The sequence below is a fragment of the Myotis yumanensis genome, unplaced genomic scaffold (assembly GCF_028538775.1).
Source record: "Myotis yumanensis isolate MYYU_CA2020_CCGP unplaced genomic scaffold, mMyoYum1.0.hap1 SCAF_13, whole genome shotgun sequence".
NCBI lineage: Eukaryota > Metazoa > Chordata > Mammalia > Chiroptera > Vespertilionidae > Myotis > Myotis yumanensis.
In genome coordinates, this window is record NW_027223764.1 from 16,022,654 (window position 1) to 16,047,261 (window position 24,608).

The following is a 24,608-nucleotide window of genomic DNA, read 5'->3' on the forward strand; positions in this document are numbered from 1 at the left end:
GCAACCTATTAATTCTGGAGCTTTTGGGGCACCCCCTGTTCTGGGCGGGACGTCCCTCTCACAGCCCCCCGTCTCCCCTGCAGTCTTCGGAGTTCCAAACAACATGGCCTCCTGCTCCCCTACTCTGCACCCCGGAATCAGCACCTGCTCCTCAGGTCAGTGCTCGCCAGTCCATCGCCCTTTCCAGGTGGTTCGCTTTCATATATACATGCTCCTTCCTGGTGAGGAGAATCTATGGTTTCTAGAGAAGAGGTCCTTTCTGCCCAGGAGGACGAGGACATTCCTGCATATACACCAACACAGGCAGTGGCCCAGCGCTGCCCAAGGTCAGAGACAGGTCTAAGGGTGGAGGGCCGGAGACCTCACTTACACGTTTTCTCTGAGAGGTGGAGAAATGGGAGGAAAGAAGCTAGGTGAGGCCTGGCTTAGGACATTTCAGGTAAAACAAACAAAAAAAGAAAACCACAACATTGTAAAGTTAGAAAGCTCTTTCTTCAGGTCTTTTTATAAATACTGTAGGTCATTGGGAGCTCAAATGTATTCACTCTATTTCCATGTACATTGCAACAGCCTGAATGTAAGTCACCAGCCACCTCTTTTTTTTAAAGGAATGTGCCTTCTCCTTGTGGCATATGACTAATTAACATGATGATGTTGGCCTCCTTATTTACTTGATCGGCATATCTCTGTTTCAACACCTCCAATTGACTAGCATCCCACCAAACCCTGAAGACACCTGGTTCAGGCTTCATTTCTTCTGCCTTTGCTATTCTGTTTAGCCAAGTCCTGACTGAAGATATTAAATCCACAATCTTGTACCCCAAACACTACACAGGATGGAATAAGAGAAAGTGTTAACTGGGGAGGAGTGAGCTTCGGCTTTGAAGTCAGACTAGGGGTGAGGGGAGCTTGATGTGTTTGAGTCAGAAGGAAGAGTTCAAGGGAAAACGAGGTCTCTGCCAAGTCTATGCCTTTGGCCCCCTTGTGTCTGTATCCTATGCCCACAGTTCCCACACTGTGCACCACCAGGGCACCCTAGGGTGCTGTCGGGAACAGGGAACTCTGGGGTGTTTTTACATTCCAAGGGTATTTTTGAATACAGTGAAATGTCAAACCCTGTGTGAACTACCACTGTAAGCTGTGTAGACCTAAGTATTCAATAAATGGAACTATTTGTAACTTTTAGCCCAAGATGGGGAGGTGGGCATAAAAAAATTGCTGTCACTTAGAATGTGAGAACTGAGAAAGTTTGGGAATCTGTCATATGCAAAGGCATTTATTTATCATGAAAGGTATTGGGGTGCCGGGGGTAGAGCTGCCTTAAGCTGAGGACCCTCCTCTCTGCACCTGCGCTCACCTGTCTTCAATTCCTTTCACAGTGTTTGGCATGCAGAACAATCTGGCCCCCAGCTCATCCGCCCTGTCCCACGGCATGGCCACCACCTCCACAGGTCAGTAGCTAAGGCTTGGAGCTTAGGGGCTGGGAAGTAATGCTTCTTTGAAGCTATAACTCACAATATTCCTTTCAACCACTGAATCAGAGAGACCAAGATGTCCCTAAAAATCAATCAACCTTTCCCACCAAAGAAACAGCCCCCACTCCCAACCTAGAGATGCCAACCTTAATCATTTGCTGGATCAGACATGTGAAAACCTGGGGGAATATTACTGTGGGGTGTCACCTGTGTAGCCCTGTGATTCACTGCTATCCCTGACTGCCCACTGCCATTGAAAATCAATCATCTGGCTGATTTTATGGTTTGCTCCTTGTGCACACCTGGGGGAGGGTGGACAGAAGAGGCATGAGCCTCCGCCCTGGCCCTCAATTTGCTTACTGTTTAGTTGGAGTAAAAAGTGTAATAAACATGAAACTATTGGGGGATTCTATAAGATAACATGAATCAAATTGTGCAGAGCAGGTGTTAGGGTTGTAGGAGTTCAGAGGGAAGGTAATGTGGGAGGATCTAAGAGGACTTCATGGAGGAGGTGACCTTTAGAACTGTTCTAGAAGGATGAGAATTATACCAAAGAAAGTTCCATCTAAGCTCTCATTGCTGCCCCCGTGGCTGGAGAGTTGATTGCATTATTCCTTATTCTTCATGTTCATTATTCATTCATAATTATTATTCATTATTATTATCTTCCTCTCACATGGGGAGGCTGCCTGTCTGCCAGGGCTGGTCAGGCTGCTGCTAAGTTGCGTGGAGCTGCCCTCCCACTCTGGTCCCACTCACTCAGTGGTTCCTCTCTTGCAGCGTACGGGATGAAGAAAAACGTACCCCAGAGCCCTGCTGTAGTGAGCACTGGCGTGTCCACCTCTGCCGGTGAGTGCTGTCCCCAGCTGCCAGGGGCAGGCTGCAGAACCGGAAAAATTGCTCCTTGGTGACACTTAGCATATGGAAGAGTGGATATAATCCATTGGTGGTCTAAGGTCCCAAATGGGCCTCTTGGTAACTTCCAGAAATGAGCAGAGATGAGCGTCTCTCTGACCTCACCTTGACCTTTCTGTCCAAGGGAGGCAGGAAGCTTCACCCTCCACACCGGCCTAGGGTCAGACACTTACACCCCAGCTCCCACCTTTGTCTGGAAGCCCCTGGCCTGCTCCTGTTACCTGTCACCCATGGCAAGAACCAAGGAGCCGGTCAAAGCTGCCACACCCTCCCTACCTTCTGCAGACCCTTTATCGACTTGGGCTCACCGCACAGGGCCAGCCGCTTCCGCCATGGCTCTGATCCTGGGTGTTTCCTTCCGGATGCTGTTCTAAGCGCCTGGACCACAGAATGAACAAGGCAGGCTAGGTTCCTGCCCACCAGCCTGACAATTGCGGTGGACGCAGATAAACAAGTTGGCAAGATAATTTGAAGGAAAGAAATAGGTGAAAGAGTAGAAAAAGGAATGTGTGTATATTAGACGGGGTGGCCAGGAAAACCCCCCAGGACGCTAACACCTGAGACCTGAAGGATAGAAATGAACCCAGCAGGTTAAAGAAGGGCCTGTCTGAGAAGAGGACTTTTGTCCATTCAATAGAGATCCTGTAGCGTCCAGGTGGAAGGCAGCCCATCAGCCAGCCCCCCAGTACTTCTGACATGGACCCAACCTCCTCACGACCAGGCCCAGTGAAGCAGGGAGATTGTCTTTGGTCCCCAAGATGCTTCTTAGCAACCACTGTCAGGGAGACCAGAGACCCTTGGACACACCTACTAATCTCTCTTTCCCCCCCCCCCCCCTCCCCTTTTCCTTTTCCTTCCTCTTCTGGTCATTTCTTCCCTCCACCTCCTCCTGGCACCTTTTCCTTCCTCCTCACCCACCTCTTCCTCTCTAGCCTGTACCACGAGTGTCCAGAATGATGAGCTCTTACACAAGGACTGTAAGTTCCTGATCCTGGAGAAAGATAATGTGCCTGCCAAGAAGGAGATGGAGCTGCTGATCATGAACAAGGACAGCGGGAAGGTCTTTACTGCCTCCCCCGCCAGCATCGCTGCAAGTAGGTGGGAGCCCAAGGGACTCAGGTGTCAGAAGAAAGGCAGACAGTGTAGGAGACCCAATGTCCTAGCAAGGTGGTTTGAGATGTTTTAATAGTGAAAGCACAGTCATCCATTCAAATGAAAAACTGCCTGCCTAAACAGGGTGCTCCTTGGGTCTGCCTAGAATGCAGACAAGCCTGGAAAATTCTGGAAAAGAGCAACCTCAGTAAGACTCCCAACCGCAAACACACATGGGGGGATTAACCCCAGGAAGGCGGGGTCCTCTTCCTACCTGGCTACCTCTACCTCCCCATGTGGACAGGATGTGGAGTGGGGTTGGAGAGGGGGTAGGGAATAGCCTAGATCATTGATGGCGAACCTTTTGAGCTTGGCGTGTCAGCATTTTGAAAAACCCTAACTTAACTCTGGTGCCGTGTCACATATAGAAATTTTCTGATGTTTTCAACCATAGTAAAACAAAGACTTATATTTCTGATATTTATTTTATATATTTAAATGCCATTTAACAAAGAAAAATCAACCAAAAAATGAGTTCACATGTCACCTCTGACACGCATGTCATAGGTTCGCCATCACTGGCCTAGATTGTCATGAGTTGTGTGCACAGCTTCTTTTTCAGAGGACACACTAAAAAAGGAAAAGCAAGCTGCCTACACCACTGACACTAAGCTGATCTTGGATACTAATGGTAAGACTACATCTGATCTCTGTCCACCTTGCCTTCAGCCCATCCACGTTTCATTTACGTATTTGTCTCCTGAGACCTCACTACTCCACAGGTGGTCCCTGGACCAGCAGCAGTGGCAGCACCTGGGAGCCTGTTACAGACGCCCAGGCCCTAGCCCAGGCCTGCTGAGCCAGAGGCTGCGTTTTAACAGGCTTCCAATTGACTTGTGCACGTACAATATTGAAACAAAAGCTTTCCCATGACATGTGTAAAGCCTACAATGGTATTTTTTTTTCTCACTTACTCATCCTCCCTTAATTTTCAGAACTAATAGAAAAATTCTTTGCAAAGCACTTGCTAGCTTTATTTTTTCTTCTCAAATACCTGGATCCTCTTGTAGATAAACACATTGCTTCACTGCTGTGAGTCCCGAAACATCTCTCCAAATCACTGGTTTCAGGGGGGAGGGAAGGGCAGGGTCAGCAAAGGAAGGGAAAAGTACATCATAGAACATTTTTAGATAAATGCAAATAAAATCAGTCTCAGCCTGACAATGCCTAAGTTAGCAGTTCCTTACATTGTAGGGGTGGAAATGGGGCAGTGAAGCCAAAAGACCCTTTCAGAATCTGATGAAAGCTGTGAACAACTTTCCCAGAAAATCTCGCACATGCCCACAAACACTCCATGGTCAGATAGCATCAGGAACTCAGGAACAGCCCTCCTCCCAGCCCATCCTTGCTGTCGGGGTCCCTCCACCCCAGGTCAGGAACTTGCATTCAAAGTCCCTTCGCCAAGAAGTCCTGGGGGTGGGGGGTCAATGGGGAAAAAAAGGACATCTGTAATACTTTCAACAATATAGATAAATTAAAAATAAAAGTCCCTGCACCAAAAAAATCAAGTCATTTCTCTCAAGCACATTTATTGTTTGAGAGCAAAGGTCACTCCTCAGTGGTCCTCTGAAAATGTCTAGGGCTTTACAGGTTTCAGGTCACAAGAGGGTTATGACACTGCTTTTCCCCACCATTAATTGTTTGTCAAGTCATGTCTGCATTGATGCAATTACTCAAGGTGCCTGGGGGGTACATGGGGTACATCTACCTAAAGCCCTGCCCAAAATCTGCACAGAGGCTGTCTGCGGGCTCCTCACATTTAAAAGCTCAAGTCAAGCCCTAGACAGTTTGGGTCAGTGGATAGAGCATTGGCCTGTGGACTGAAGGGTCCTGGGTTTGATTCCAATCAAGGACACATGGCTCGGGTTGCAGGCCCGATCCCCATGAGGGGTGTGCAGGAGGCAGCCAATCAATGATTCTCTCTCATCGTTAATGTTTCTATCTCTCCCTCCCTCTCTGAAATCAAAAAAGATATTTTTAAAAATAAAAATACATAAAAGCTCAGGTCAAAACCTCTTCTCGGTGCTTGTCTTTCAGGAGACGTGAAGACTGTGTCCACAAAGGGCAAAGTGGCCTCCGCAGGTAGGTGAGCCCGGCGAGTCCTGCAGTGACAGCAGCCTGTGGGCCTGGTGATGGTGAGGAACAGATAAGGCCCCCTAGCCTGGAGCCAGTGCACACCTGAGCCACCCAGCTCTAAAGAGTGTCCCTGAAGGCTCAAGGGAACGGGGTGGAGGGCGGTAGAGGGGGCAGGCCGGGGCTAGAGTGGTTCACAGAAGAAGCTTAGTTCAGGGGCAGTTTGCTCACAGCTCCCCCCTCCCTACACACACACACACACACACACACACACACACACACACACTGCTACCTGCCCTCAGGTCCAGGGGCTCCCCCTGTGGCAGGAGCAGCACAGCAGGGCTGCTGTTGTCCACCCCCCAGACATACACACAGAGGCTTTAAGGTGGCACTAATTCATGTACATCTCCAACCCTTTACACTTTCCTCTCTTCCTCCTCTAGCCTTGTAAGAGAGGCAGAGCAACGGTTAGCACCCCATATTAAATACTAACAAAGCCTTTTACAAAAAAAGAAATTGGCCAGGCATGCCTTAAATGCTGAGTGTCATTCTAGGCACTTGGGTGTTACACACAGAGTTGTGAACACTGCACCATGGAGATGGGAACACCTTTGGTTTGGGCCTAATAAAATGTAGGTTGTGGCAGGTCAAAGTTCTTCATCAAGAGTTTTAAACCGAGCCCTACCTGGTTTGGCTCAGTGGATAGAGCATCAGCCTGTAGACTAAAGGGTCCTGGGTTCGATTCCAGTCAGGGCACGTGCCTGGGTTGCGGGCCCGATCCCCAGTAGGGGGCGTGCAGGAGGCAGCCAGTCAATGATTCCCTCTCATCATTGATGTTACTATCTCTCCCTTCTCCCTTTCTCTCTGAAATCAATAAAAATATATTTTAAAAAAATAAAATAAAATAGTTTTAAACGGAGCCCTCTGTGCTACATCCCCTGCTAACTGCCTTCCATGCCTCTCGTTTCACTCAGCAACTGTCCTATGAAGTAAGTCGTCCTTTAAGCTCATTGTAGTTAAAAGAAAAGGGTAAAAAAAGGAAACGGTAGTTAAGTGACCATCTCAGGGTCACACAGCTCAAGCCCAGGGTTGTCAGACTTCTGCTCTCCACCAGCCTCATCCTTCATGGGGCCGCACACGAACCTGAAAGACTTACTACGTTCACTCAGGCCCACAGGAAGTCCCCACAGCCAGAGAATTTAGAGGGAAGAGAGCCAAAGCCGCCTGCCTTCCCCTTCCCCTTCCTCTCTCTCCCACAGATATCCACGGCTACGGCTACGATCACCATAACGGTGTCAGTGGCGGTAAAGGCGGCGGCGGTGGTGGTGCTGGCGGCGGTGTTGGCGCGGGCCCGTGGGGAGCAGCGCCCGCCTGGTGCCCCTGCGGCTCCTGCTGCAGCTGGTGGAAGTGGCTGCTGGGCCTGCTGCTCACCTGGCTGCTGCTCCTGGGGCTGCTCTTCGGCCTCATTGCTCTGGGTACGTGGTGACGGTGGCAGGGCAGCTGCCCATTCAAAGGGCAGGAATTGGCTGTGTCCCAAGTGTACGGCATCAGTGCAGAGCTCTGTGCTGTGGGTGGGGAAACAGGCACTGGGAGGGCGCCACCTAGTGGCGGAGATGGGATTCTGGTGCAGCTCCGTTGCCCAGGACCCCATCCCTGCAGCACTGCTCTAGGCTCCCAGCTGCCAGGGTAGTCAGGCCAGGCCTTCTCATAGCAGTTTTGCCCGCCACAGCTCTGTTGGCCTCACACAGCTCCCAGGGAGGGTGAGAGCCAGCACTATCACTCTCTCAAATGAGAAGACTGAGCCCACCCACCCAGACCAGGTTTCTTTAAAGGTCAATGACAATTTTAAGTAGCTAGCCATAATCTGGCTGCTAGCCATAAGCATTCTATCAAATTGTCCCCAACAGCCTGGCCTGTGTGGCTCAGTGGTTGAGCATTGACTTATGAAGCAGGAAGCCACAGTTCGATTCCAGGTCAGGGCACATGCCCAGGTTGAGGGCTAGATAACCAGTGGGGGACAGACGGGAGATGGCCAATTAATTCTCTCTCATCATTGATGTTTCTATCTCTCTCACCCTTTCCCGTCCTCTCTGAAATCAGTAAATATACATGTATATTTAATATGTCCCCAATGGCAAGAAGAAGTTCCCCAGCCCCCAGAGCCCCCAGTTCAGGCTTCCGGGGAAGCGAGTGTGTGCTGGGAAGGCGCTGGGCTGCCCCTCGGCTGAGCTGCCCCTCTGCCCCTCTGCCCTTTCAGCGGAGGAGGTGCGGAAGCTGAAAGCGCGAGTGGACGAGCTGGAGCGGATACGGAGCAACGTGCTGCTGCAGGAGCAGATAGAGAGAAGCAACAAGGAACGGCTGCAGGGGCTGGCGCCCGATGTGGGCACAGGCATGGGCAAGTCTGGGCTGGATGCTTCCAGTCAGGAGGCGCTCTGGCTGTTCATGAGAAACAAGCTGATGATGGAGCAAGAAAACGGTGAGCACGTCGCAGGGCAAAGGGCCAGCCTGTGTGTGGAGTGGTACCTGCTCAGGGGACTCTCTCACTTCCTTCACTCTCAGGACCAGTACTGTGAACCCATTTTACTGTTGGGAAAACTGAGGCCTGGAAAGAATTGCCCACTATCACACAAGTAGCACATTTTAGAATCTGAATGCTAGTCCTACCCTCAGTTTCTCCCCACTTCACCACAGAGATCCCGTTCGTGTCTGTGTGTCACACAGATGTGTAACCTCTAGTAACTCGTGGTTTACTCTCTCTTCTAGGCAATCTCCGAGGAAACCCTGGCCCTAAAGGTACTGTAGTGGGTTGAGCCCTTTCCCTCTTGTTTCCTGAATTTGGAGCCCTGTTTTCTGGGATTAGAAAGCTGTTTTCCAAATTGAAGGATGAGCAATAGACAAATCTTACAGCATCTGTTGGGAGGGTTGAGAATTGGCTGTCCAGTCAGAATATCTCAGGACAGGAAGGGACCTAGGGCATCCTCTGAGAGGCCGGTGATGGGCCTAGTGACACAGATGGAGACTGAGAGGAAGCCACGCCCCACGCCAGCTCCCCCTGAAATGCGGTTCACCTGCTGTCAGCTGGACTTACAGACTATGAGAGACAGGCCCTTGGGTTCTCACCCCATTCACAATTGTTTTATCTTTCTTATTTTAGGTGACATGGGAAGTCCAGGCCTCAAAGGTAACTTTTACCTTAATTATTAGTGAGGGTTGACGGTTTAAAGCAATCAGCAAGCTCAGAGAACGCCCTCACATGCTCTTGGCCATTGCCCCTCTGTGGTGGGACCGTGAATTGCAGAGCAGCCTGCAGACACTTGGGCTTTGGTGGGGCAGGGGCTTCGTGACAGAGCAGGCCTCTGCATCACTGGCCTTCGCCCCTTCTCAGGGCTCCAAGGACTCGCAGGCCCTCGGGCAGCCTGTGTCGAGGGCCTACATCAACCCCCAGCTCCAAAGGGCAGTCAGAGGGCCTGCTACTTCTCAGCTTCCCCAACCCCCTGGCGGTTTCTATAAATGCAGATTCCTGGGCCCTGCTCAGAATCAGGTGTTTCTGGAGCAAATGCTCTGGGGCTAGACCTACCCTCTACCCGGGTTTTAATTCTGATGAATCAAGTCAGGAACCACCATTCCAAGTGTGCCACCTGCTCTCAGGGGTCTTAGCCGGGGGAAACCGGGGATAAAACCCAGCCGTTGGGAACTGAGCCTCCTGTGGGAGTCCAGCAGGAGCACCAGCACCTGCCCCCAGGGGTTCGCAGGATGTAGTAACAGGGGCAGATGCCCACAGTGCTAGTCAGTTGGGGACAACCGCATGCTACCGTGTGTGGCACACACGTATGTGCTGTAAGAAACTGATGTATTTCCTTCGAGAAGTGGTTTGACGATCAATGAGGTGGGCCCATGGTGGGAGGAGGCGGTTTCCAATCCCGGGACCACAGCGGCGCCCCTTGATCTAGCGGAGTGGGGTTCACACACTTCAGTGTGCGTGAGCATGGGCAGGAGATTCTGGGTCCCACTTCCAGAGCCTCTGAGTCAGCAGTCCTGGTGGTACAGGTGGGTGGGGACAGGAGCCTGCAATCCTGACCACCCCAGTTTATTCTGAGAATCACTGTTGAAGGTGACAGGGTCACCTCTCTGGGCTCCATCTTTCTCCCCAAGAGATCCCTGTGCCGGAGTTGGGGTTCCTGCGCTTGGTGGTCCTCTTCTTCTCTTCAGGGTTGCCTGTCTCCATGCACACACCTGGGTCACCGCCCCAGCTCCCCTTCCCCAGGACTCCAGTGTGGAGGTCACACCCCCTGACCCTGCTGGGCATGGGGACTAAAGGTCCTGGAGCCCCTGAGCCTGCAGTTGCCAGGAAATGTGGGCTGCCCAGTTAAATTCGAAGTACAGATAATCTTTCACTATAAGTATGTCCCAAATGTTACATGAAACATACTTATACTAAAAGTTTATTCAATGTTTATCTGCAATTCAGACTTCCTGAGCACCCTATATTTGTATTTGCTGTATTTGGCAATCCTGTCTGAATCCACCTGGTGGCTCCTTTAGGTAATGGCCCAAGTCTTGGCGCTGACTTCTCTTTGTTATCTCTGTCCCGCAGGAGATCGGGGGCTCCCTGGGACTCCAGGTGCGTAGTCTCTGATGGCACGGCTGGTGGTGGGCTGCTGGGCCCTGGATCCCCGGTTCTAGGAGGTATTTTCTTGTATCTACAGGCATCCCTGGGCTCTTGGGACAACCAGGTCCAGAAGGACCAAAGGGACAAAAGGGCAGCATTGGTAAGAACTGCTTCTCCACCCACTCCTTCCTCCCTCCCTCTCTCAGTAGACATTTATTCAAGTGCCCACTGTGTGCCAGGACATTTTAGGTGTTGGGGAGACATCAGTGGGTAAAACAGAAACTCTTGCTTACGTTGGGGTGGGGAAGAAAGATAATAGATAAATATGTGAAGTTCATAGCGGGGTAAGAGGTGGTTGGGAATGGGAAAGGCAGAGGCCGGTGGGACATGGGGAGTCCTGAGGGAGCCCTCAGGAAAGGCCTCCCTGAGAAGGTGCCAGGTGAGCCAAGATTTGAGGGGATGAGGGAGCCGGGCACGCGGAGAACTTGGAGTAACCTTCCAGGCAGAGGGAGCAGTCACAGGCCTCGGCACAGGTGTACCCACTGGTCAAGGAGTAATGAGGAAGAGGAAGAGGAGGAGGCGGAGGAGGAGGAGGAAGAAGAGGAGGAGATCGTAGGGGCCTCAGCTAGAACCCAGAAGGGAGCCAGAGAGTCCAGAGAGAGGGTAGTGAGCGAGGCTGACCACGTGGGGCCCTGGAGGCCTCGTGAAGACTTTTCCAGCGAGGAGAAAAGCCACTTGCAGATTTGGGGCAGAGGTGGGACATGATTCTCATGCATTTTCAAGGGTCGCTCTGGCTTCTGGGTTGAGCCTGGACTTCAGGGGACCAGTGCAGAGACTCCCGGCAGGCGTCCTACCAGCGAGATGCTGCTCACGGAGCCCTCAGGGCCCTAACTCTCACATGGCCATTTCTGTTTCTAGGAGACCCTGGCATGGAGGGACCTGTGGGCCAGAGAGGGCGTGAAGGCCCCATGGGTCCTCGGGGTGAACCGGGACCACCTGGGTTTGGAGAGAAAGGGGACAGAGGTAAGAGGCAGTTCCTTCACCAGGAGGGTTAGTTACATCCATTTTTCTCACAAGCATTTGCGGGGCATCGTGAGCCAGGTCTTGGCCAGGCCTGGTGGAGGGTGTGGGCAAGGCCATAGGTCCTGGCCTCAGGCCGAGAACCTTGCAGAGCTCAGAATGCAAGAAGAACATGGTCACGGGGAGAAAGGGCCTTCCCATGTGGGGTGGCGAGGAGTCAGGGCTGAGCTGAAGAGCTCGGAGCAGGCCTGGTGGAAGGCGGAGTGCGGTTCAGATCCTCGGGCCTCTCTTGGCTGGAACTAGCCAGGAAGGAGGCATGGAAAGCCCCAGACACAGGCCCAGCCCCGGAGAGGTCCGGGAAGATTTTGCAATTAGATTCCTAACCATGAGTCTGGGTTTTTTTGTTGTTGTTTTTTTTTTTTTCCCCCAAGAAAAACCAAGCATAGGCCCCAGAAATCCTCTCAATGCCAATAGGTCATGAGCTGAGCAAGAAGCATAATTTTTAACTTCCCTTTTTCTTAAAAATATTGCTCAATAAGGCAACAAACGTGTATCAAGTATCTAGGGTGCCAGACTTCATGGAGCATAAAGGCTCTGAGGGTAGGAACTGAAGGTGTTTTGCTGATTCATGGTTTGGGGAGGTACCCAATGGCTCAGAGGCCACTGGCAGCGTGGGGACCACCCCCCACTGACACCCCCAGGCTGGGTGGACTCTCTCAGAGTGCTCATTTCTCCCCAGGGTCTGGTGAACCGGGTGTTCCTGGCCCACCTGGCGTCCCGGGTTCTGTGGGTCCCAAAGGTAAGTCAGGTGCCCAGGATGGTACCCAAGTTTGCCATGTCCTGGATAGATAACAGAGGTCCAGGTGATAGGATCCCAGACAGCCTTAACCCTCTGCTCCAGGCCTGTGCAGGGGCGATGGGCCCACAGAGGGTCCCCTACAAAGGAGTGGGGGTCAGGGTTGGGGCTGGTTTGGGCTGCATGGAGGATTTGAGGCCGTATTTCCATCTGTTTTAGGGGCCCCATTATGTGGCCCCTATGTGGGTGGATGGGTCAGGAAATCAGAAGTCAGACCATCTCCTCACCTGTCTGGGCCCAGATAGACACATTCAAAATGCAACGTGTCTGAACCACCCGGGAGAGTGGGCCTTCTCGATCTGATGCCCACGGCTCATCTCTCCTCCCTCCTCTGCCCCAGCCCAAATGTTTTACTCTGACTGGGAAGGGGCAGGGCTCTCTTGATCCCACCAGCTTCAGCCTCCTCCCTGAGGATGACTTTGCACTGGCTTTGGGTCATCTTAGACCAGCGGTTCTCAACCTGAGGGTCGCGACCCCCTTGGCGGTCAAAGGACCCTTTCACAGGGGTCGCCTAAGACCATCCTGCATATCAGATATTTACATTACAAGTCATAACAGTAGCGACATGACAGTTATGAAGTAGCAACGAAAATAATTTTATGGTTGGGTCACAACATGAGGAACTGTATTTAAAGGGCCAGAAGGTTGAGAACCACTGTCTTAGACCCACTGGCTCTGGGGTCCTGGCAAGAACCCAGACCGTGTGGGTAGCCTGCGCACACAGCCCTCGCTGGGAAGTGAGCCCCATGCCTCCCCCTGGCCTTCCCCGTGGGGTCAGCTCCCCGGCCTGTGTATGACCCTCTGATCACTGTTGTTCTGTCGTCCTTCCAGGTGCCAGTGGTTCTCCGGGCCCACAGGGTCCCCCAGGTCAGTACACTGCTTATAACAGACGTTATTTCTGGGGCAAAGGAAGGGCCGCCAAAAGGGAAAGCAAACATTATTTAAGCAAAAGAAGTGAATTTAAAGAGCACCTGGAGGTACAAAATCCAGGTCCACACTGTCCCCTGCGGCTGAGGTCTGGTACCAGGGAGCCCCGTGAGATGGCCTGGGGCCTGGGCCCTCTGGCGGCTTCAGCAGCAGGCAGCTCCCATCCTGCCCTCACCTCTGAGCAAGTGCCTGCCTCTCCCTCATGTCTCCTGGCCAGACCTCATCCTGCTGTCCTGGGAATCTCAAGCCACAGCCCACAGTGTAGTGCAGGCCAGTGTCTCTGTCAGTGTCCCACAAGGTGCCCCCTGACCAGGGCCTGGTAGTCACAGGGGCAGAGAACCTGGACCAGGACGACGTGGAGGGAGGTGGGGGGGTATCCGCAGAGAGCAGCTCATGATTTTCACTCCAAAGTGTGTGTGCAAGTGCCCGGGTGTGTGCACACATGCGTGTGTACATGGTTATGTCCCGTCTGCCTGCATGCATGTGTCTGTGTCCATGTCCGAACGTCCCAAAGCTGGGGCACTCACCCACCTGCATGGTTTCCTCTGCTCGCAGGTCCTATAGGTCTCCAAGGGCCCCGAGGTGAAGTGGGACTCCCCGGCGTCAAAGGTAAGCTGGTGGGAAGGAGCTGGGTAGGGGGAGATGTCACCCTGTAGGTGCCAGTCACTCAAGAAGAGGTCTTGGGGGGACAGAGGGGGTCAGATGGACATAACCAACAGCCTGTGCAGGCTGACAGGCACACAAGGAGAGGGGAAGTCAGGATGGTGGGCGGGATGCCTGTCTTCAGACACAGGCACTGCCCTTCCTGTCTTCCTTGCCAAGGCTCTTTATGTCAGGTTGGCCATTACCTTTTCAGGTGACAGAGGTTCTATGGGACCACCAGGACCTAAAGGTATGTTGCTCCCCCTGCTGCTCAGACATCACTAGAGCCTGCCTGACTCCTGGGAACCCAAATGTGACTCGTGCCCCGGCATCCAAGAACACAGATGACTCTGGCTCCCGGACCCTGGGGCTGGGAGGGACATGCCTCTCATATAGGGAAACTGAGGCACAAAGAGGAGTCACAAAGCACCCACATTGCAGCACTGTGGGTGGGTAGTCCTTGGGGTGGCGAGGATGCAGTATTGAGGTCCTCCTGCTCTGGCCATCCTGTGCCCACAGCATCCACTGTATGACAGTGCCGGGGGCAGCGTGTGTGTGGAATCAAATGTGCCCCTTTGAGTTCATAAATGACGAGTTCTCGCCCAGATTCTGCTGATAGCACTTCAGGCACAGTGAGAACTGTTCTGCAGCAGGGTCCCTCTAACGGGGTGAGAATGCTTTCCTTGCTCCTGACTGATGCTTCCTGCCCCCCACCCCATGTTTGTTTTAGGTGACCAGGGTGAGAAAGGACCCCGAGGCCTCACAGGTCAGTCCTACATGGGAATCCACTTTGATCATTGAAAGACATTTTATAAATCTACTGGGCACTGGAGGTGGGAAAGAATACAGAGGTATGAGATAGAATCTCTGTCTACTTCAGGGAACTTGCAATCTACAAAACACAGATGAAGCACTGGCTGGAGACAAGCCAGCATTAGGCTTGCCAGACAGTAAACATCTGGGCAGAAAAGGGAATTAGGATTGTCACTGGTTCTTTTGGGAAATCCAGTTGAGAAAATTAAGCTCTTCCCAAAGTGGCAGAAAGTTGACACCACTTGTCCCCCCCATCCACTTACCTACTGCCAACTGGCATGATTAAAAAGGAAATATATATATATATAAAAGCCTAATATGCAAATTGTCCCCATGGGAGTTTGCTGGGAGACTGATCACTCTCTATGACATGCGCTGACCACCAGGGGGTGGTGCGAAACGAAGGAAGGCCCCGGCCGGCAGCCAGAAGACCCTGATCGGCCCTGATCGCCAGCCAAGAATAGGGACCCTACCAGTACATGAATTTCATGCACCAGGCCTCTAGTTAATAATAATGATACTTTAGCGACAAGGAGCTGCTCTCTGTTGCCAAGGAAATAAGATTCATACACACTCAGCTGCAGACCAGGCTCATGCCTGCTGCCTGGGTGGCCCTGACCATAGAATCTAAGTGGACACTGTGTCCCCAACCTCTCTGGTACCCGAAGCTCATCTGGTTGGGGAAGTGGCAGGCTTAGAGGTGGGCAGAGAGGGAACAGCATTCTACCCTGGTCAAGGATGCAAAGCTTGAAAGCCTCTAACCAGCTAGGCCCTTTCCTTTGCAGGCGAGCCAGGCTCCAGAGGTCTGCCTGGTGCTGCTGGGGAGCCTGGAGCTAAAGGAGCAATAGGTGAGTGTCCAGAGGAGTGAATGCAGCAAGTCTGTCCCCTTCTGGTCGTCATCATGGCTCTGGAGTTGAGATCCTTCTAGAGCCACCTCTCCTGTTCTCTGACCCGCCCACCCCCTGGTAGAGGATCTGCTTACAGACCGTTTCTGGGCCTGCACATCCCTCCTGGGGCTCAGAGAGCAGCAGTCTCCGTGGGTTTCTCACTGCTCTGGCAAGGGGGTCTGGGCAAGACATGGCCCCCACCCTGTCCCCAAGCCACTCAGGCCCCTGGAGAGGATAGGCAATGCCAGGGTCCTCTGGAACCCTCTGTATTCCAGACAGAGCCTTGACATCCCAGGACTGGTCTCACAACCAGATCCAGGGGCATGGAGCTGACCAAGGGCCAGGTGTTTAGCACCAAGTCCCAGGAGGGATTAAACCCCATCAGTGGGGGATGTGATTTACCTTCTCAATCATTTAAGAAAGTGTTGTGGTTGAGCATTGACCTATGAACCAGGAGGTCACAGTTCAATTCCCAGTCAGGGCACATGCCCGGGTTGTGGGCTTGATCCCTAGTGGGGGGCAGGCAGGAGGCAGCAGGTCAATGATTCTCTCTCATCATTGATGTTTCTATCTCTCACTTCTCCTCTGAAATATATATAATGAAATTGTTAGGAAGTGCAATTCTATGCAGGACCCTTCGCTGGGCAAATAAGATGCTTCCCCTCCCTCGAGGGGAGAGAAAGCCTGTACGAGGTGACAAGTGCCGTGAGAGGTACAGAGTGTGAGGAGGAAAGCTTGCACCCAGAAAGGTGGAGGAGGCAGCATTTCAGATTATCCTAAAAAGTACAAGAAGATTTTGATCATGGTCAACTTGGAAAATTCCATGCAGGAACGATAACATAGTCAGGAAAGACAGAGATGGGAAAAGCAAAACGTGGTCCCAGAAGGACCTCGGGGAGGTTGGCCTCACTGGAGCGGAGGAGACAAGAGCTCGGAGGAGCTCGACTTCCAGGACCTGGAGGGAACGAGGCCGGCATCTACTTTACTGAGCATCTGGTGTGGGCCGAGTCCTGCCCACGGCACTGGCGATGCAATGGGAGTCACCGAACAGTTTTAACGGGAAGAGAGAAGTTACTGGTGTGGGGAAGAGGGCAGGGAGAAAGCCGTGACAGAGGCTGGGCTGTTCCACCTTTGGCGGCCATGGAAGGGGCCAGCTTGGCGCGAGCTTGATGGGCAGCATAGGGAGGGGGTCCCAGAAGCAGCTCCCAGAGTCCCTGATGAGCTGTGGTTCTGCTTTCCTAGGACCTGCTGGCCCCGATGGACACCAAGGCCCAAGAGGTAGGTCACTGATCGGCTCTCCTCACTGTCACCGCCTCCCCCGCCCCCACTCCCTGCCCTGCCCACGCCTTCTAATCATAGCTACGAGGCACGTGCCATATAGAAACATACAAAGCCGGGTTTATTGCTTTCTCCTCCCCACCTGCCTGCAAGTCACTCAGTAAAACCCTAAGAAAGCATCAGCTCAGGTCTGCTGGCCAGTTCAGCGCTCCCAGAAGGAAAACATTTGTACGTTGGTCATACTCTCTCCAGGTGAACAAGGTCTCACAGGGATGCCTGGGTTGCGAGGCCCACCAGGACCTTCTGGAGACCCAGGAAAGCCAGGTAACTGCGGGAAGAGGGAGCCACACCCTGCTGAGTGTGTGTGCGTACGTGTGTGTGTGTGTGTGTGTGCGCGCGTGTGTGCTCGAGTGCGCGCGTGTGCCTGTCTCGTCCAATTTTCCTCCAGCAGCTCAGCAGGTAACTGACACAACTGCGGGCTTGGCTTTGTGCGGGGGCTGTGTGTCCTGACCCTCTGAGTCACCAAGTCTGGCAACTGGGAAGAGAAAGGTGGACCGGCTGAAAACAAGGGGCAGAGTTTCCCACCACCTCAGCACCTTGCTCCTCGCTCCTCGGAGCCTTCCCTCTGGCCCCCCTCCCCTCGGGCCATACCTGGACCACCAGTCTGAGGAGAGAGGCCATCTCCACGAAGGCCCAGCAGAAGCAAGATGCTCGGGGCTGCAGGAGAAACAAATCAAAACACACTGAGAAAGCTGTGAGGGGCCAGACATGCATCAGTGGTGGGACAAGCAGGAGGCCTCCTGGCTCCTCTGTTGGGAACACCAAGGAGAGAGCCTGGGGGCAGCATGAGGGGGTCAATGAGTGTGTGTTTTCTGGGTTCGTGGCTCTCAGATGCCAGAGGTCTCTGACCCCAAACAGACTGAGAACCGCTGCCCGAGGGAGCAGTGGGTCACTTCACTGCCGAGTCCAGTGCTGGGAGGGCCCCAGAGTCTGGCTGCCCCAAACCCAGGGCTTGTCCTCCTGCCCCACCAACCCCATGGGCTCCTGCATTCGAGGGTGTGGCTCCTCAGCCCTTCAACTCTCCCTCATGTGTTTCTTTCCCATAGGTCTCACAGGACCCCCGGGACCTCAGGGTGAGTCACTGGGTCACTCCCATTCCAGCCTTCCAGCATCCAGCAATGCCTCTCCTTGGTGCCCTTGAGTCTCCTCTCCTGCCCTCACTCTCCCAGCGGAAATGGGCGCGGATCCCTTTGGTGTGCATCTTGAGAAGCACCTTAGGAAGGAAAAACATGCACCGAGCAATCTAGAACGGCATCCTGGTGGAAATGGAGTTAGCGCTGTGCCCGTTCTGCCTGCCTGTGCCCTGCTCCCCTCCGGCTCAGGCCCAGGAGTTGGCTGGCCCTGCGGCAGCCCACACCCCCTGGCGTGGAGGAGTGGGAGCTCACCAGGCAGCGGGGCCCAGTTTCTCAGAGACAGCCTCGGCTCCAAGTCCATCCTATAGTCGGGCCCATGTGCGCTGGCACCACACCCAGCCCCAACCTAAAGGGAATTGAGCAAAGATGTAAAAAGAAATCAAGCAGCAGGTCCCCCAAAAGCTGAGCACACAGGGACGCCCTGCAGACGCTCCCTGCTCCCTCGTGGAGTTCAGGAGACGCGAGGCAGGAGCACAAGGCAAAGCCAGGGAAGTCTGCAGGTAGCGGTCAGCGATTGTGGCCATGCTGAGTGACAGGGCGCTGGCCAACCAGAGGGTGTCGGAAATTGCTGGGCCTTCATTATCCTGACTGATTTGTTTTCAATCACATCAGGACTTCCTGGAACCGCTGGCCGACCAGGCGCTAGAGGTAAGTGACTTTCCAAACTAGATTTTCTTTCTTTTCACTCGTCATGTTTGTGGGAGGGGAGGTGTTGGCAGGAGTGAAGCCCTGTCTGGGCTGAGCCCGGATCAACAGTGGCATCTAGTGGCTGTGAGGCTGGGAGCCAGGGATCTGCTCTGCTCAGTGAGGCCCTGAATCCTGAAGCCTCTGTCCTTCCACCTCTCAGTACTTTTCCTATCCAAGCCCGTTCCCAGTGAAATCCTGAGACACCACTGTGGGAGACGAGAGAGTGGGAGTGGGAATGACTCTCAAGTCAGCCTCATTTCGGCGTCACTGAACGACAAACTCTGCCCCTTCAGGAAGTCCCAGCTCCTTCCAAAAGCGATCAATGCTCCGGCCTCCAGGGTGTCCGTGCAGAGACTGGCGCTTAATGCATTCTGCACACTCCCCTTAGTTCTTTAAAATGCCATTAGCCTGCAGGTGAGAGGCCCAGGAGTGGGTCTCATGCAACCAGAGGCCTTGCAAATGAGTGACTGGGTCACTAATTGATCCTGGAAACAACGCTCTCCTCTTCTTCCCCTCCCAGGTGAACCAGGAGCTCCGGGCAGTATCGTGACGGCAGGTAGGCAGGCCCTGGACTGCGCATTCCCATGTGCCAGCATCTGCCCGGGCTCTGCCCTAATGCCCTCCGGGAAGCACCAGTCTGAGGACACAGTGCTTGGGCAGGATGCAGGGCTGGGCTCTTCGGGTCAGCAGTGAGGCCGTGGGCGGAGCTTCGACGTAATGAGAACAAGAGAGGAGGGCCCAGCCCCACTCACAGCCTGGCCTGGGTCCAGCACCCCGGAGCCAGGACAGTGGGCTCAGTGTTGCCTGTGTCTTCTGTTTTCAGAGGGGTCATCGACTCTCACTGTCCCAGGCCCACCAGGCCCTCCTGGAGCCATGGGACCCCCAGGACCACCAGGTGCTCCAGGTCAGTCTGTTTTCTTGCTTTGCTCCCAATCAGCAGCAGGCCTAGGTAGCGTTTGACAGTACCCGCGGTTCAGTACCTGAAATCCAGGAAAGGAACCGAGGGAGGAGTGTGAGGAGGAGCTGAGAAAGCCCCCCAGGCAGCCTAGCGAGGCCTCATCACACATCAGCAAGTATCCCACACACTGCACAAGCCTTGCTTCACCAGACCCGACAGCACGTGTCAACCGCGTTCCCAAGGTTGCGCAGCTAAGAAGTTTCCTCTTAGAAAACAATTTGATACTATGCATCAATACTATGCATTCCTGACTGGTGCAGCCACTATGGAAGGCAGTATGGAGGTTCCTCAAAAAATTGGAAATGGAACTCCCATTTGACCCTGTGATCCCACTACTAGGAATATATCCCAAGAAACCAGAAACACCTATCAGAAAGGATATATGCACCCAGATGTTCATAGCAGCACAATTCACCATAGCTAAGATCTGGAAACAGCCTAAGTGCCCATCAGTAGATGAATGGATTAGAAAACTGTGGTACATCTACACGATGGAATACTATGCTGCTGTTAAAAAGAAGGAACTCCTACCATTTGCAACATCATGGATGGAACTGGAGAGCATTATGCTAAGTGAAACAAGCCAGTCAATGAAGGAAAAATACCACATGATCTCACTCATTCATGGATAATAAAGACCATTACAAACTTTTGAACAATAATAGATACAGAGGCAGAGCTGCCTCAAACTGATTGTCAAACTGCAGTGGGAAGGCCAGAGAGAGTTGGGGGGCAGGAGGGAGGGGAGTAAGAGATCAACCGAAGGACTTGTATGCATGCATATAAGCATAACTAATGGACATAAGACACTGGGGGGTAAGGGAGGGTAGTGGTTTGTCAAGGGCGGGGGGGAGGGGGAAAGGATACTTATGTAATACCCTTTGTAATACTTTAAGAGGAAAATAAAAAAAAAAAAAAATAAAAAAAAAAAAAAAAAATACTATGCATTCCTAAAATGCTAGGAATCTATTTGGAGAAAATTTCCCCGAATTGTTCAACCATAATGAAATCGCTACAAAAGTATGAGGACTTAGAAGAAAGTTGCTAGGGGATAATAGTATTATTGAAAACAGCAGAATGCTCGATAAAGTGTGCTCTGTGGTTGCAACAATATTTTTACAAGATGCAAAAAAAAAAATGTATAGGTGATATTTTCTATTTTTTCCAAAAAGCCTGTTATTCTGCTATATAGATGGGTTTGAACTGTGCAGGTTCGCTTATACACAAACTTTTTTTTGGAGATTTGTGACAACTTGAAAAAAAAACTTGCAAACAAACTTTATGACTTTCTTAATAACATTTTCTTGTCTCTGGCTTACTTTATTGTAAGAATATAGTATATAATATATATAACATATAAAATAGTGTTAATTGACTTATTGGTAAGGCTTCCAGTCAACAGTGTGCTATTAGTAGTCACAGTTTTTGTAAAATCAAAAGTTATATGTGAATTTTCAACTGCACAGAGAGTTAGCACCCCTAATCCCCATGTTGTTCAAGGGTCAACTCTATTTTTTCATTATCTAAAAATGTTCACATGTAAATGAAGACATCATTTAACATGACCAATGCCGGTATGGACCAGCCTTCCCTCCTGATAAGCTCCAGTGAGGGAGGGGGCACTGGGGCGCGTGGAAGTCCCTTGTTGTTGAAGAACAGTGTCTGAGAGGGTGGTCCTGCCCATCCCAGGGGCCCAGTGCGAGCTGACCTCTTTGGGTTACTGTCCCATGCCTTGTGAGGAAGCTAGGTGTGTACCCAGGACCCACCTTGTCTTCAGCTCTTTCTAGAACTGGGACCCTAGAGGTGTGACAAAGCCTTTTCTTCCCCTTTTCTTCCTCATTTCCAGGCCCTGCTGGCCCAGCTGGTCTCCCAGGACAGCAAGGTATGCCACGCCTGAGGGAGCACACACCTGGTGGTCTCAGTCGGGAGGGCTTCCTTCCCAGGCTGGACGTGAACCCGGTCTGTAAATAAAGCAAGACATGCAATTGGAGAAAGGGGGTGAGAGGGTGACGTGGTTCTTCACCAAGGGCTTGCGAAGCCTCCGCTGCAAGGCAGGGGTCCGCCGGACAGGGCAGTGAGGCTCTGTGGCCACCTGGTCAGGCTCAGCTGTTCTCACTGGCCTCGGGCCTCTTGTGACCAGACTCTGATTATGGTGTCCAGAGACTTCTCCAAATACCAAAACACACACAGTAGGGCTCAGGGAAAGCCAGTCCACTTCCTCCTGTTTGCAGTCAACGTTCTGGCCTGCCGTGCCCCAGGCACCTGGCTGCAGCAGTCACCGGAGGGATTTCTGCTGGCGGCATCCACCCTGACTCTGTCTCTCCCACAGGCCCGCGAGGGGAGCAAGGACTTGCTGGTGAATCATTCATTAGCAGCAGCAGCTCCATCTCTGAAGTCCTCTCTGCCCGTGAGTGCCCTGGGCAGGTGCGGGGGGCGGGGGCAGTGGCAGCGAGGTCAGGACATGGGCCTGTGGCAGCTGCACCAGTGAGTCGTCGGGGCCCCAGATTCGGTGAGGATGACAGTCCTCTGGAATGCAGTGCCGGCAGCAGGGGCTTTGTCAGCGTGGGGGGTGATTCACGGGATGGGGCAGCTGTCAGAAAGGGTCTCAGATTTCAGGGTCACACAGGGCCTCCGAGTGAGCCAGACACTGGCCAGTGTCGCTGGCAGCAGTACTGCAGCCCCTCTCACGGGGACCGGGGACCAGGGTTCTCAGCCTCAGGCCTGGCCTGGGAGGGTGGACTCCTGGTCCCAAAGTCCGTTAAGGAGCCCAGGTGGAGATGCTGCTGGGCCTCCACCTCAGCACCTGAGCGTCCACACAGCCGACCCTGGTCCAGCAGTCACGTGTACCAGACATTGTGCCATGACATCCACCGAGTCCTCCCAGGGCCCCTGTGCCGTGGCATCTGTCCTCACGGGGCCCCGTGCTATAGGCCATGTGCCTCTGGTTTACAGAGGAGGAAGCTGTTGCTGGAAAACGTTGAGAACATGCCCCAAGTCACCAACTAGAAGTTCGGAGCAGAGATTTGAACTCAGGCTCTCTGACACTGAAGCCATGTTCCTGCCTAGCACTTGCTGCACCCATATGAGCTATCAGGGAGTTTGACTGTAGCCCTGCCCTGCCTCTGAGCAAGGGCACCATAGCAGCGGGGGTCTGGTGTGTGGGTATGCATGGAGCCCAGGGTCTGGCACTGATCCTGGTGAGGGGAGAAGCTGGTGGGAAGCACCCCTGTGTCAGCTTTTGCTCATTTCCGTTTTCTTCTCCCTACAGAGGGTCTTGATTTACGAGGTCCCCCAGGCCCACCTGGACCACCTGGGCCTCCAGGTGAGCATCTCAGGGATCTTTGGAAGGTGGGGAATCATGGGGCCCCGGGGAATATAGGCACTTAGTGAGGAAGCAGGCCCTGCTCCCAGGTGCAGGATCAGCTCTGTAAGTTCAGCGTTGCCTTTTCCTCACGCTCTCCTGCAAGACCTTCCATTCCAGGTCCCCCAGGCCCCAAAGGAGACCAAAGTGAGAGCCGTGTCTTAGGGAGTACAGGAGCCTGCATGTGCCCAGCATGCCCAGCTGGTGGCCAGGAGAGTTTGGATGAGGCTTGATGAGCTGGGGCATTTCTTCATTCTCTTGCCATATCCCTGGAGCATGGGGTGGGGGAGGAATGATGGTCAGAAGCTGTACACAGGATTCCTGCCTCTGCATTGGCCAGGTGGGAGGAGAGGCAGGAGGAGCCCCAAGCCATGTCTGTCCCAGCCCTGGAGCCCCATCCCCTCCCCATGGGCCCCTTGAATTCACAATGTCTGGCTCTATGTATCTCACAACTCTGAGCCTCCTTCCCTCGGGCCCCCCAGGCTCCTGAGGACACCAAGGTAGAGCAGAGCTGGCATCAAACAAAACCTGGGGTGGGAGTGGCAAGAGCCTTTGGCCAGAGATCAGAGTGTGTCTCCATGAGTGACTGAGAACTTATGTGCTCGTGGGTGTGTGTGGGGAGGGTGGGGTGCACTACTCTAGGTACTGTGCTCGTGGGTATGGGTTTGGGTGCGTGTGTGTGTGTGCATGTGTGTACTACTCCAGGTACTGACTGTCTATTCTGTCTTCCTCCGGCGAGCAAGGCATCCCAGGGTTCTCAACCTCAGGTAAGTACTCAGCCCTCACCCCCACCGCCACCCCCACCCCCACCCCCACCCACAATGCAGGCTCTGGCTAAAGCTACTCCCAGCCCTGGCTGACTACACTGTGTATGGTGTTGGCTTCCAGGTTCCAGTTCTCTGGGATTCAACCTGCAGGGACCACCAGGCCCACCAGGACCCAAAGGTGACAAAGGTCAGTAAGGGAGCAGCCAAGAAGGCAGTGAGGAGTAGGAGTAAGGCTGACTCCCAGAGCCCAGAGAGTGACCAGCATATATGTATTGGTGCTAAAGCCTTGAGGGGAAGAAAGGAGAGGCTGAAGGGAGGAAGGGATGGGGATGTGGGGACACACACAGTCTCTGCCCAAAGGGAGCTTGTGGTATCATTGAGGAAACAGAGATATGAGACAACTGTTAAGCCACATGCTGATAGGTGTGGTTGGGCTTAACCAAGGAAGGCTTCCTGGAGAAGGTGATGTAAAAAGGGCTTCTCATTTTGGATTCCAGGTGATCCTGGAATTCCTGGTGGTTCCTCTCAAGGTAAGAACGAAAGGTGACCAAAGTTCCTTTCCCCTTCTTCAAGGCTGATCATTGCCAGTGAGGACATGGATTCATTCATTTATTCAGCTATGACTCAGTGTTGATTAGGCACTTTCTCCACATGCTAGGATCTCTGAGCTGCCTTAAGGTTACATGTTAGTGGGGCAGAAGGGAAGAACCCCTGTGTGTGAAGGTGACTAACAATGCCAATGATACGAGATGGAGATAGAACAGGCCCTGGGAGCTGAGGGTGTTCAGAGATGAGGGAGACTGTGGGGTGGTGAGCAAGCTGCCCAGAGAGGAGTGAGGGTTTGGCCTGGAGCGCTCCCATCTCTGTGCCCCTTGCAGACCGTGGCTGCTGCAGGCACTCCTATCCTCTCCTTTTGTTTTTTTGTTTGTTTGTTTGTTTTTTAAAAATATATTTTATTGATTTTTTACAGAGAGGAAGGGAGAGAGATAGAGTGA

General features: G+C 52.9%; 1 protein-coding gene across 1 annotated transcript in view; it reads left to right on the top strand.

Moving 5' to 3' along the window:
* The window catches only part of COL17A1 (collagen type XVII alpha 1 chain), a 48,436-nt gene that overhangs the window by 17,023 nt on the left and 6,805 nt on the right, over positions 1–24,608 (top strand). Inside the window, exons 11-41 of the mRNA XM_070432344.1 lie at positions 84–155; positions 1,380–1,451; positions 2,256–2,324; positions 3,323–3,484; positions 4,093–4,173; positions 5,580–5,624; positions 6,875–7,090; positions 7,873–8,091; positions 8,379–8,408; positions 8,770–8,796; positions 10,210–10,236; positions 10,322–10,384; positions 11,143–11,247; positions 11,984–12,043; positions 12,932–12,967; positions 13,583–13,636; positions 13,884–13,919; positions 14,400–14,435; positions 15,268–15,330; positions 16,612–16,647; positions 16,900–16,971; positions 17,754–17,780; positions 18,453–18,488; positions 19,048–19,083; positions 19,351–19,431; positions 21,332–21,367; positions 21,815–21,892; positions 22,754–22,807; positions 23,590–23,613; positions 23,735–23,800; positions 24,111–24,143. Of these exons, the coding sequence (XP_070288445.1) occupies positions 84–155; positions 1,380–1,451; positions 2,256–2,324; positions 3,323–3,484; positions 4,093–4,173; positions 5,580–5,624; positions 6,875–7,090; positions 7,873–8,091; positions 8,379–8,408; positions 8,770–8,796; positions 10,210–10,236; positions 10,322–10,384; positions 11,143–11,247; positions 11,984–12,043; positions 12,932–12,967; positions 13,583–13,636; positions 13,884–13,919; positions 14,400–14,435; positions 15,268–15,330; positions 16,612–16,647; positions 16,900–16,971; positions 17,754–17,780; positions 18,453–18,488; positions 19,048–19,083; positions 19,351–19,431; positions 21,332–21,367; positions 21,815–21,892; positions 22,754–22,807; positions 23,590–23,613; positions 23,735–23,800; positions 24,111–24,143 (2,052 nt within the window). The remainder of the gene's footprint in view (positions 1–83; positions 156–1,379; positions 1,452–2,255; positions 2,325–3,322; positions 3,485–4,092; positions 4,174–5,579; positions 5,625–6,874; positions 7,091–7,872; positions 8,092–8,378; positions 8,409–8,769; positions 8,797–10,209; positions 10,237–10,321; positions 10,385–11,142; positions 11,248–11,983; positions 12,044–12,931; positions 12,968–13,582; positions 13,637–13,883; positions 13,920–14,399; positions 14,436–15,267; positions 15,331–16,611; positions 16,648–16,899; positions 16,972–17,753; positions 17,781–18,452; positions 18,489–19,047; positions 19,084–19,350; positions 19,432–21,331; positions 21,368–21,814; positions 21,893–22,753; positions 22,808–23,589; positions 23,614–23,734; positions 23,801–24,110; positions 24,144–24,608) is intronic.